General features: G+C 45.2%; 1 protein-coding gene across 1 annotated transcript in view; it reads left to right on the forward strand.

Moving 5' to 3' along the window:
- Positions 1-13,058, forward strand: part of USP7 (ubiquitin specific peptidase 7) — a 66,571-nt gene that overhangs the window by 27,008 nt on the left and 26,505 nt on the right. Inside the window, 2 exon segments of the mRNA XM_045461942.1 lie at positions 5,894-5,998; positions 11,851-12,049. Coding sequence (XP_045317898.1) covers positions 5,894-5,998; positions 11,851-12,049 — 304 coding nt within the window.

The following is a 13,058-nucleotide window of genomic DNA, read 5'->3' on the forward strand; positions in this document are numbered from 1 at the left end:
CTTTAGATCCTGTTTCTTCTGCTGGTCCTGCCCCAGCACTGACCCAAGCTCCCTTCCAGGCTACCTTTTTCTATCTTTAATTGTGTGAGAATCTCTGGCATGCTGGTGTGGATGCTTCATGCTGAAATTTCCCACATATATCTTTTTTTTTTTTTTTTTTTTTTTAATTTTTTTTTCAACGTTTATTTATTTTTGGGACAGAGAGAGACAGAGCATGAACGGGGGAGGGGCAGAGAGAGAGGGAGACACAGAATCGGAAACAGGCTCCAGGCTCTGAGCCATCAGCCCAGAGCCCGACGCGGGGCTCGAACTCGCGGACCACGAGATCGTGACCTGGCTGAAGTCGGACGCTTAACCGACTGCGCCACCCAGGCGCCCCTATATCTTTAATATCAGTTACATTCCTTGCTTCTTAGGCTTACGGGTCTTCTCTTTTGTCTATTTTCTCTCTCTCTCTCTCTCTTTTAATGTTTATTTATTTTTGAGAGGGAGAGACAGACAGAATCCGAAACAGGCTCCAGGCTCTGAGTTGTCAGCACAGAGCCTGATGTGTCGCTTGACCTCACGTACCGTGAGATCATGACCTGAGCCAAAGTCAGACACCCAACTGAGTGAGCCACCCAGGCACCCCCGTTTTGTCTATTTTCAAGTGAACTTTTAATTTTGGATTAATTTTAGATTTATAGGAAAGATGTAGTTTGTGTACGGTGTGCCCATGTCAGCAACTAAGGAACTAGTAACCAAACTCCAGACTTCCTTTTTTCCCATTAACACCCACTTTTTTTTTTTTTTTTTTAATTTTTTTTTCAACATTTATTTCTTTTTGGGACAGAGAGAGACAGAGCATGAACGGGGGAGGGGCAGAGAGAGAGGGAGACACAGAATCGGAAACAGGCTCCAGGCTCTGAGCCATCAGCCCAGAGCCTGACGCGGGGCTCGAACTCACAGACCGCGAGATCGTGACCTGGCTGAAGTCGGATGTTTAACCGACTGCGCCACCCAGGCGCCCCAACACCCGCTTTTTGTTTCTGGACCTCGTTACCTTTTGGGAGTGATTCTCTAAGTTGATGAGGTTTCTTGAATATGTTCCTTGTCCAACACCCAAGAATTTTGGGGGGGGAGGGGCTTTGAAAAAAAAGAATGTTGAGGTAGAGTTCCTAGAGATTCTATGCATCACTCTGATGTGGATGAGAGAACCGTCCTGGCTCCAGCCCCAGCAGACTCTGCTGCTGAGCCATGCGGACATGGCGGGGAACCACAAGCTTGGACGAGAAGGTGACTTGGGAGTTCAGATGGGGATCTTTAGATGCTGATGGATTTCTAGAACCAGTAGTACCAATGTTTCTAAACTGTCCTTCTGAAATACATTGGGAATTGCTAATTAAGAAATCATTATGCAGAAAGATACCCGTGTTCTCATTTACCGTGATAACCTCTGCTTCAGTGATAATCTTTAAAATGGTTCAGGGTCTGGAGAGGAGATGAGGGGAGGCGGACTAAGCAGAAACCAGATGGCTTTTGCTTTGGAATTCCAAGTGAACCAGTGGGCCTGGAGTTGAGAGCGTGTGCTCTGCGTTGGCACTCCATATATTCTGGCCTCTTAACTGCGCTGTGGTTTTGCTCACTGGGTTGTCCTCACTAGTTGAAAAGTTTGAGGGGGAATCTGGGGCCTGAGCGGAGACTGAATCGGAGGTGTGGCTCCATCTTTGCGGCTGACGCACCACCTGGTGGCAGTATACACCTCTTAGCTGGAAGGCTCTGAGGTCTTACTGTGGGGGTTCTCTGCCCCGCCCCCCCCCTTTTGGGGAGAGGCTTGAGTAATTTTTGTGAGGTGACGGAAAATGTCAAAAACGACAAATTGAAATTCTGCTTTGTCTGTTACTTCATCCAGGAGTGAGATTGAGATGCTGAGTTAGCACCACATCATTTCCATAGCAATCGGCCAGTGTTCTTTGTTGAGCGATCCTGTGTTATGACCTCACAAGTGGAAGTCTGTGGGAAGGGAGGCAGAGTACAAGCATGGCCTCCTCAGTAACAGGAGGAGATAAATAGGCTTCGTAACCAGCCAAGCTAGCCTCTTGTGTGTTTCTAGTCTTTAGAAAAGGCATTTTGTGCCTTTTCTTATACATGTTAAAATATATGTACATGTATATGTATAAATTGTGCCTTGGGTGCTTACCACAGGGTTTGTCATCGCAAGGTTAACCAGTCACAAGTAATGGAAATGATCTTCGATTGTATTTGAGTCTCATAAATACATTTTCAAATAACTCCTCCTCCGCACCCCACCCCACCCCTACAGATATTTGGCACATTAGGGAACTTTTGTCTTTCTATTTGAGGCATTGCATATTGTCATTGGTGCTTGCCACATGTCCCCAATGTTATTTGAGACCATGTCTGTCAAAAAATTAGTGCTGTAGTTCATGTTTGGCCAAATGAGAGTTGACACATAAGGGAAAATTCCAATTAGATGGTATCTAAAATTCAGGAACAGGATCACTTTATATGTGGTGATAAATAGATACACACCCCAATCTTAAACTTCTTTGATGATAATGAAAGCAGACTTAGTATTTAAGATAATTCTGGAAGCCTAGTATAGAGTTTTTGTGGGCTTGCTTTCATCGTTGAATTCAGGTCCAGGGATTTACTGTGTCTTAATTAAATTTTTAATCCTCTTGCTGAACTAACTCATTTATGAGGAGCTTTTTTTAACTGGATATATTCAGTCCCTTAGGAGCTAGACTTGAGTTGTCAACTTTTTCTACCAAGGCCCCATGGCACTTGGTTGGGAGCTTCACGGGGCCTGTCGTTGGTCAAGTTTCTCCTATACATGGTGGACCAGCCAGGGACTTTTTGTCATTTCACAGCCACTGGCTTAGACAAGCATCTCCATGCTTTTGGCGGGTGGAAAAGAGCAAGTGGGTCAGCCCAGCATAAATGTGTAACTTGGTGTGTAAACAGGTGAGGTGTACTGCTCAGGAGAACCTGGTCCAAAAGTAGAACTCTATTTACTTTGCCTTTAGGGGCCTATGGCAGAGAAATCCCATCTTACTAACACAAGGATGGGATCCCTTGTTTATAAATTACTAGCCTTCATCAGTTGTCGCATTGTAGTTAATCCTGCTTCTGCAAAACTGTGACCCGATTTATTTATCTTCCCACACTGTACATACAGTAAAGTGCTGTGGAGGTAAGCCATAGGTCTTTTGACTTGATCTTGATTTTTATTATTGCCATAACTTCTGGTGAGAAATAGTCTATTTCAAGTCACCAAAACCCTTAAAGATACCTTGTTTCAGCTATAATCTGAATTCGCTTGGATGTCAGAGTCTTTGGCATTATTGGGGCGCCTGGGTGGCTCAGTCGGTTGAGTGTCCGACTTCGGCTCAGGTCATGATCTCCCAGTTTTTGAGTTCGAGCCCTGCGTCTGTGGTCTCTGTGCTGACATCTCAGAGCCTGGAGCCTGCTTCAGATTCTGTGTCTCCCTCTCTCTCTCTGACCCTCCCCTGTTCATGCTCTCTCTCTGTCTCAAAAATAAATAAAATTTTTTTAAAAAAAGTAAAAGAAAAAAAAGAATCTTTGGGATTATGAATCACTTGTCGAATTCTATGACCTACAGTAGTGCAGACTGCTTATATTTACACATCACCTTAGTTTTTAGGTGTGATGCTCTGTTTTGTATACAGAGATGATTTGTTTGTGCTTTTGTGCATTAAAAATCATATTTTAGGGACGCCTGGGTGGCTCAGTTGGTGAAGAGTCCGACTTTGGCTCAGGTCATGATCTCACAGTTCATGAGTTTGAGCCCCACATCGGGGTCTGTGGTGACAGTTCGGAGCCTGGGGCCTGCTTGGGATTCTGTGTCTGTCTCTCTGTCTGCCCCTCCCCGTTTGTGCTTTGTCTGTGTCTCTCTCTCTCAAAAATAAATATTAAAAAATAAATAAACATTGAAAACCTAAGGCACTTGTAGTGGGACAGATTTTGAAACAAGGAACTAAATTAAAATGGCAGGCATACGTGGAGCAAGTTACTGTGAGACAGTACGTTGGTGTGATGTGTGTGTGTGTGTGTGTGTGTGTGTGTACATCCCACTGCTGCTCCTCCTGCAGGACCTCTAGTTGTGTGTTTGTGTGTCCTTCCAGTGTTTGTCATGGAAGGGGAAATGAGAATTTATCCGTTCTTATTCCAACAGACTGTCTCTTTTATAACCGAAGTTGTGTGTGATAACATTTATTGCTTGGTGTCTTTAAATTTTTTTTTTAACTTAACATAGCTTAGAGAACTTTACATTTAGGTACATTGAGAACCTTTAAGAGAAAACTGCTGTATAATATTCTGTCGGTACAATGTGCCAGAATTTCTTTCATAGGCCTTCATAGGTGTTTTTCCTCATAAAATATTTTTAATGATGGTTAGATGTTAATTTAGGAGGATAAATGTGGGATGAAAGACGTCTCAAAGTACCTGATTATTCATGTTGATTTTTTAAGCACATATGTTTTAAGAGTTTTTAGACTTTGAGGTAATTATAAGCAAGAGCAAACAAGAATTTGTCCTTCTCCCCCACCCATCCCAGGTTTTTGTCAGGGTGTGGTGGTCGAGACCAGTTTAAAAATGTATATGTGTTTGTTTTTAAAAATACCTTTAGCACGATTGTTAATTGAAGTGTATATATATTGATAGTTAATTAAAGAATATCAGGATTGAAGTGATACAAATTTGGGTGGTAATATCAGTCTCTTGGCCTCCAAGGATTTTGCAGGTGTGCTTTGAGATGTGTAAGGGGAAAAGCATGGTTTATATCCAGAGATTCTTTGACGGATGTAATCGGATAGTTGGGGGTTTGGGAGAGCGTCTAGAGGGGAATGGCGAGGGTGCTGTCCGTGGTGCTGAATCAGACTGACCGCTGATGGGGGAGACATGTCGCAAGACTAGGACACACTTAAGTAGCGCTTTTCAAAACCACATCTCCTGTTTGTAGCTGAGACTGCTAATTTCGATCAGAACATGTACAGGCAACATATGGAGGCCCGCATTAGTTGCAGTGACATGACATGTGGAGGATGGAGAGGGTTTACACATGGTGTATGACCCTTTTGGCCAGTGGAGGCTATTTAAATTCCAAGTCTTGACATAGTGTTTTGTTTTTTTTTTTCTTTTAAGACAAGGACCTATGTCAAAGTAAGAAGATTGTGCATAGTGATGAGAATGTTACATTTGGCATTTACACCCTCTATTTGCCACTCCTTGCTTCGAAGTTTTGCATCCATGCCTTTGATTATGTGTAAATGTTTGTCAAGCCAGATTTCAGCAAGCATTTAGAATGACAAAATCCTTTTATGTGTTTCTCAATCCCTTCCAGACTCTTTATAAATGCCAGTCCTTCTAGGGACCGTCCCCCTTTCACACACCCTCTACCCCCCCCCCCCCCCCCAACTTCCAGTCCCTCCAGTTCTGGTTTTTGTGTGGATTTATAGTTTTTAATTATTACAGTAACTGCCCTTTGATACTTTGAGAGACACAATTTGATGTTTTAAAGCATTGACATGTGGTAGAACATTCTAATGCACACTGCTGTGTATATATTTAGTAAGCTCAACAGTATTTTCTCTGGGGTTGAGTTTTAATGAGTATGAAGGCTATTTCAACATAGTGCAAATGGAACAAATGTGGTAGAGTGATTGCATCCCATTTAGCATTTTGAAAACAGCCAAAATTCATATTTACTTAGTAAACATACTAGTAAATACCTTTTGGGTTAGAGTATGTTTATTATGGCACACTTGGAACATACTAGTGACTGACAATCATCAAAAGTACAAATGTGTTTTTATTTAATCCAAGATTTGAGGGTAAAAACCATGGAATTTCTTTGTTTTCTTTAAAGCTGGAGATACAGATGATCCACCAAGAATTACTCAAAACCCTGTTATCAACGGAAATGTAGCCATGAGTGATGGGCACAACAACACAGAGGAAGATATGGAGGATGGTGAGTACATGTGGTTTGTTTACTTGCAATGGGCAGAAACACAACTGGATGTGCTATAGAGTTCTTCCTTGAGTACTTGTGAGTTTCTTAGGAGTAGCTAGTTTTCAGGAGGTTTGTATCTGAGGAAAATTGAGGAACCTGTTTTGGTTTTGAATTTTAAGTCTACCTACAAATTTCAGGGTAAGTTGGTTCTCCTCAGCCCAGGAGAGGTTTCAGTACAGAAGTTTGTGATAGATGGGTATTTACTCAGGCTTGCCATTTCCCCACCACTGTTAGCGCTCAGAACAAGTGTATCTTAGTGTACCTTACTCTCCTTTCCTTTTTGTTTGCAGCAAGATACTTCTAGACATTGGAATTTGGCTTTCCATTGCATTCTTACTGTAGTGTGTATATCAGTTGTCTGTAGCTGAAAATCCCTCCGTACTCCCAATAGGTGTGAAAATCAGAATCGAGCTTTGGGCTTCATTCTCCCACACTAACTTTTGGTCTATATCCTCTATGCAAAAAGCGTTTGCATATGTGTATGCATGGACATTTTGTGCCCAGGAAATCCATTTCTTTCGAGGCTATTTCTTCTTTATAATTTGTCAGATATGTGACCTATACTTTTATTTGCAAGGTCAAAATCATGAGACGGTAGCAGCCAGTAATCACTTTATGCAGTCCCTGGAATCTTGCAGTGTAATATGAAACCATGTTCTGTCAAAAGCATGTCCATCAATCCTCATGAGGGTTGTGTCCTTCCCAGGGGAGTAACGGGGCAGTTGAAAGAAACCGTCAGTCACGGGCTGCACCACCAGAAGGACTGCTGTTCAGACCTCCTGCCAAAAGTTCAGCCTCCATGAGAAACTGCAGCCGTAGTTGAGAGTTCTCTCACAGTGCGGTTTACCCCCTGGCAGCTGGCTGAGGCAATATCTGAGGAAGGTAAAGAGGCGTGGTCTGAACCCCGCTGCTTTGTTACCTGTGGAGTGCGCTTTCCACCGTAGATCAAGGGCAACGGTGTGGGTGTGGTCTCTTTGGTTGCTGGGCTCTTGGTTTAATTTCAGACACCTGAGATGCCAAAAGTGCTTCGGTGAGCGCAGTTGGGAAGGTGTGACCAGGCCAGATGTGCCAGGTGTGAGTTAGAGGTGGGTTCCAGTCACTTGCAGAGCGGTTACTGGCCCACCTCAGGCAGTGAGCTCCCTGTCTAGTTCCACAGAGCAATTCCAAATGAATATTTCTGCGAGTGTTTTTGGGGAGGGCTTGGGAGGAGGTGCAGATGTAGATGAAGGGCAGGTTCTCAACCTTGGTGGCGCTGTTGCCTTTTTGGGCCGATCATTCTTTGTTTCAGGGCAGTCCTCTGTGTGATAGGATGCCAGTGCCATCCCACCCATAATCCTCGCTCCCCGTAGCCCCGACAACCAGAAACGGCTCTGCATTGCTAGATGTCTCCAGAAGTCCAGGTTGCCGGATTGCCTTGGTCTCCACAATGTACATAAAACCCCTTTCCTTTTTAGGCAAATTTTACTACTAAATTAGTGGTAGTAAATAATGGTGCCAAACCATAGAACCTAAAAGTAGAAATATTCCTGTGGTGAGTTACCACTTGGGAACATTACAGGAGAAAGCAGAGTGTGGTCTTCAGTTCACGGCCTTCCCAGTTGGGGGTTTGAGGTGTGTTTTTGAAAGGTCCAGGCTAAGAGAGTGAAAAGATGGTAAAGAGCGGGAGGGAGATGGTTCTGGTTCTAGGAGCAGAATTAGTTTAGGGCAGCATTTTCCCAGTCGTGATAAGTGCTTTGAAACCCTCTTCTGCAGGATGTTAGCATGTGGTGAGAGGGGCTGAGTCCAGGAACTTTCAGGAGCGCTGGGCCAAGCAAGGGTCTGCATTGCAGAGGACCTCTGGACCGTCAGCACCCTAACATCTTTCTCCAGAAGATTTGCTAATGATTCCCCAAAACTGAACTTTAGAATCCCCTTTCCGGAATCTCCTTCTAACATCGTAAAGTGGGGCACACAATCTGGGAAACGCTGGATTAGAGTGATCTACTGGGCAGAGGGAGGGTTTCCTATATAAAAGTTCAGTGGCTGACAGCACAGATGGACAGGTGTTTGCTTGAGACAAAGAGCATTTAAAAATCCTGTTAGGGGCACCTGGCTGGCTTAGCAAAATGTTCGACACTTGATCTCGGGGTTGTGAGTTCGAGCCCCACGTTGGCTGTAGAGATACTTCAAAAATAAAATCTTTTTTTTTTCTCTCCCCCCCCTCCCCCCGCCCAAATAAAATCTTAAAAAAAAAAAAATCATGTTAATGTGGAACTTGGACAAGAATTAGAATCATTTTCTGGTTACACCTACCTATTCTACTTTGATTTTAGTTTCTTGCTTAGTTTTTTCCGTAGATGGCCGCAAGAAGTTTTAGAGCAAATATAGCCTCTGCAAATAGAGATTGTTGGTACCCGTGAAACAAAAGTAATTTCTGGGTATTAACTGGGACTTGGCAAAAAATGAAAAATTGAGGTTTGATAAATTTACCGCAAGGGCGCCATTTGGGGACTCCGTAGGCCAGCCTTCTGATTTAAACAAAACAGAACAAAGTCCTGTATCTTCCTCTACCTTTTTCATGCAGTTGTACCCCAGGCCTCTGCCCTGTGAAGATAAGGTTGGGGTACGAATGGGCGTGGTGGCCGCTTCGATGACAGCCAGTGCTGCTGTGGGAGGCACGAGTGGAGGTGATGGCTCCCCAGGTTTTCGGGCTGAGGAGGTGTGATGACAGCAGGGAGCGGGAGCTTTGTCGTCCTGTCCTTGACAGTAAACGGAGATGCACAGTAATGCATTAATGCGCTCACGGCGGCATTGAGGCGGGTTACAAAGTCCCTGGACGAAAACTAATTCTGCAGGATGCGGGGCACCCTCCAGATTCCCAAGTGCACTGCCGTAAACATGTTTTTAATTTTTTTTTTTTATGTTTATTTCTGAGACAGAGACAGAGCATGAGCGGGAGAGGGGCATAGAGGGAGAGACACAGAATCAGAAGCAGGCTCCAGGCTCCTAGCTGTCCTCACAGAGCCCGACGCGGGGCTCGAACTCACGGACCGCGAGATCATGACCTGAGCCAAAGTTGGTCGCTCAACCAGCTGAGCCACCCAGGCACCCCATGTAAACATGTTTTTAATCGTGAAGTGATTATAGACACAGGGAAGTTGCGAAAGTAGGACTTTTGAGTACTTTTCACCTGTCTTCTTGGGTGAAGACGTTTAGGTCTCCTTTAATTCCTCATGGGACTGTCATCAGGCCAGGCCTTTCTGCCAGAGATGGGTTTCAAGTCTGCTCTACTTTTTTGTAGACCCCCCCCCCCCCCCCGCCCTTATCTTTTGGTATATAATGTAGTTTTTCAATTAATTCAATTGGTTATGAAGAGTTGGGAACCACAGGGCAACATTTTTATTCTCATGAAGTCTCCTAGCATATTTCAGAAACAAGTCTGTCCTAAGGATATGCCTTGAATGCGAGGTGGAATCTCACCTGGAGTGTATAAATGCACGTGTGAGCTGAGCTCTGTGAGGCAGGATGGCTGCAGGCACTGGCTCCTGGCTGCTCCTTCTGCCTCTGAAGGAAGGGCTTGCCATCTTGCAGTCTCAGTGCCATGCAGAGTTCTGGTTGGTTCTGTTGCGTATTTAAGATCAACTTCGAATTTGGGCTGAAGTTTGGGATGGAGAAAGCATTTATGATACTTTTCCATTTTGTCTATATAAAAATCTAATCCTACAATGGGTTGAATTGTTTCTGAAAACAAGTAAGTGAGTTACAAGAGAGACAGGACTTTGTGAAGTTGAACTCTTTAGGTCCCATGAGTGTGTGCCCTCTGGTGACTTTTATTTGGTTGATTGCAGTTCTTTGGTCTCCACAAAGAGCCCAGTTTTATTGTGCTCTGCCTTGCGAGGGGTATGTTAAACTTCAGAATATGGCATTTTACAAACCAGAGGCAAGGTCACTGTTTAGGGTGCACAGATCATGGGTACTGAAACCCACTGTGGTCATTTTGTAAAACACCTCAGATAACATAAAACCACGTAATCTCAGCGAGCCTCAGTTTTCCTCATCTGTGAAGTGGGACTTCTAGAACCCCTGCCCTTGCCTACCTTGCAGGATTTAAGTGCTGTGCACGTGTGATTTGTGTCTTTGAAATAGTGGCCCACGTCTTTCCTGCGCCATTCCTAGACATTAGAACACATTTCTTGGCTTTTTGGTACTTTGGTCCCTCAGAGGGATTAGGGTCATATCTACCACCTCAAGAAGCTGGAGTAAATACTGCATCTCTCAGACGGACACCCGCCCCTGTTCAGCCGCTCTTCCTCCCAGAGAGCCTCTGCGGTCTGCTGAGCAGGGTTGTGTGTAGCAGAACAATTGGGGATGAAGAGTGTGAAAAGAAGGTGTTAGTGCTAACTGTCGCATTTCCTCTTGGTTCTTATTTCTTTGGTAAAGAATACTACCCTCTCATGAGGATTGATGGACATGTTTTCTTAGGAACAAATTCAGACAGTCACAAACACAAGCAGTCTCTGTACCCTGAGAAGTCTCTGTCCTGAGCGTTTGGTTGTCTTAGAAGTTAGGAGACAGAAGGGTGAAGGAAGGCGGCATGTTGTTCTTCCGAACATGCCCTTCCCTGAGCCCGAGAGTCTCCTCTTGTGCGTCAGGAGCCTGGGGGGTAAGGATGGCAAAATAGCCCCCGCTGCCACACCAGAAAAAGCCTTCCATGCACCTTTGATTCTTGCATACGCCAGTGGTGGCTTTTCACATCGTGGCCCTCGTTCCCCTGCCAGTCTGTGAACTGTACCCCGTCTCCAACCAGATAGGCACCGAAAGTGAGAGAAAGCGTTTAGAAGCTTGTATGGCAACTTGACCTTGCTGTGGCAGCTTTCTGATGTCTCGTAAAAGTGCCGGTCAGTAAGGGTGGCGGGGCAGCCTTGGGAGGCTGCCACTCCCCAAGAGTTTGAGAAGCACCATATAGACAGCAGTTGGGGGCGGGGGGCCGCAGATGTCTTGGGAGCCTGAGTCACTTGTAAATGAACAGTCACCATGGGCAAAGGGTGGAATTCTAAAGTGTGACTTGTAATTGAAAGTCTGCTAAGAGGCACTCTATCAATATATTGCTTTCTATGGGAGGAAACCTTAGTTCTGTACATGGCCTTCACGTCTTGTTGAGTAAATTGAACAATTTTTACCATTCGTGTTGAGAAGAATACTGGTTTCTTTCTCTATAAATTATTCCCCCTAGGGAGTCCAGGCTGGTATTTCACAGAAACTGTGAACTGATGATGTTAACGTTTGTTTGGGGCTAACTTCTCAGCAGTGTTGTCTCTAGAACAGCGGGAATGACTGTTCTGCCCCCTCGGGGCCTGGTGAGCCTGCGGGTGCAATGCCCCCTCCCCTTCCTTTCTCCAGACTTGACTCGGCCTGAGTCCGCCCTCCGCTTTTCCTCCGCGCGCCCTGACCTTGAGCAGCTGTCCCACGGCCGCCCTGGGCCTTCTCTGCAGAGCCTGTCCACTCAACCAGGGAGGACTTGGCAATTTCGGGGCTCGAGGGTAGAGTAGACGTTCTTACAGGCCCAGCTCTTGAATCTAGGAGGGCAGGCAGGGGTGTGTTGGTAGCCCTCTGGGATTTGGATTTCATTCACACACAAATGGTGTGTCCCCTCCCTCTTCTAGGTGCCATGCTCTCATTTTCCCAAGAGTTAGGCTCTAGCAGTTAGGTCGCAGTTGTGCGGACGGCTCCCCGACGTGGTTGGTTGTCCCGCGCGGGTCCCACGGTTGTCGGCTGTCAGGTGTGGTCTCATGACGCCCGAGCCCTGTGACTGACACGGCCTTTTCTTGCAGACACGAGTTGGCGCTCCGAGGCAACCTTTCAGTTCACTGTCGAGCGCTTCAGCAGACTGAGTGAGTCGGTCCTTAGCCCTCCGTGTTTTGTGCGAAATCTGCCGTGGAAGATTATGGTGATGCCACGCTTTTATCCAGACAGACCACACCAAAAAAGCGTAGGATTCTTTCTCCAGTGCAATGCTGAATCTGATTCCACGTAAGACAGTTTAAATGATGCCATTACGAACCCACAAATAGTTATGCTCCGTGATTGGAGGCTCAGTCTGATCCGCCTCTTTGAGTTTAAAACTTTTGCCTTTCCTTGCTGCCTCTACATAGCCCTCTGATTTTACATTAGATGAACTACATTTCTCTCTTTAAAACTCAATGGTAGGTATTCTCTCCAAGCTAGAAAAGGTGTATGTTTTTCTTGCAAACAAGACACTGAGGTTCAGGTATTAGAATCTGCCCACCCAGGGAACACGGAATCAGGGTCCATCTGGACTAGCTGACTACTGGATTACCAGGTTTAATTATTCTACCAGTAAGTGCCTGAGGGGAAAACTGTAGCTAAGGAACATTCCTCAGGTCTTGAGGCCTCGGCATTGTTGTGTTAACCAGCTCCTGTGTGTTACTCAGAGAGTTTGGATTAAAACATCCTTTGAGGGTTTTACCATGTGGGCCTCCCCAGCTTATTTTAGAGAAACTGTTTTGTTCTTACAATTCTTAAAAAGAAATATGTAATAAAATGTCTTCAAATTAGGAAAAGTGTTTATGGTCCCTTTATTCAGATGAAAACAAAGATCAGAGGCTTCACGTTTTCTACCTATTAATAGATCCTCAATAGCTTGATTCTTCCTTTAATTAAAAACTGTCACCAGTCAGCGTATATCAGAAGCTTAGTTGACTTTGTTTGAAAGGGTCCCAGATCACTTTGTCACTGTGTCCTTCTCCTCCCATATCGAGGAATCTGTGAGAAGGCTGCTTCCTTGGCCCACGTCTGTCCAGGCTCCCTGCCACCCCCAGATTGTGGCCCTTTAGACCTCTCAGTGAAAGCTGGTCCCCAGAGGGCCACAGGGGCACTGGCCTTGGCTGCTCTGAGCTCCAGGGAACACAGTCCGTTACATTTTTCTTTTTTACGTGGATGTTTAAGAAGTGCCAGGCCAATTCTGTGCTGCAGCCAGGGCCTGTATATAGGTTAAAATTTTCCTTCCTGTGTTCACATT

Source organism: Leopardus geoffroyi, chromosome E3 (assembly GCF_018350155.1).
Source record: "Leopardus geoffroyi isolate Oge1 chromosome E3, O.geoffroyi_Oge1_pat1.0, whole genome shotgun sequence".
NCBI lineage: Eukaryota > Metazoa > Chordata > Mammalia > Carnivora > Felidae > Leopardus > Leopardus geoffroyi.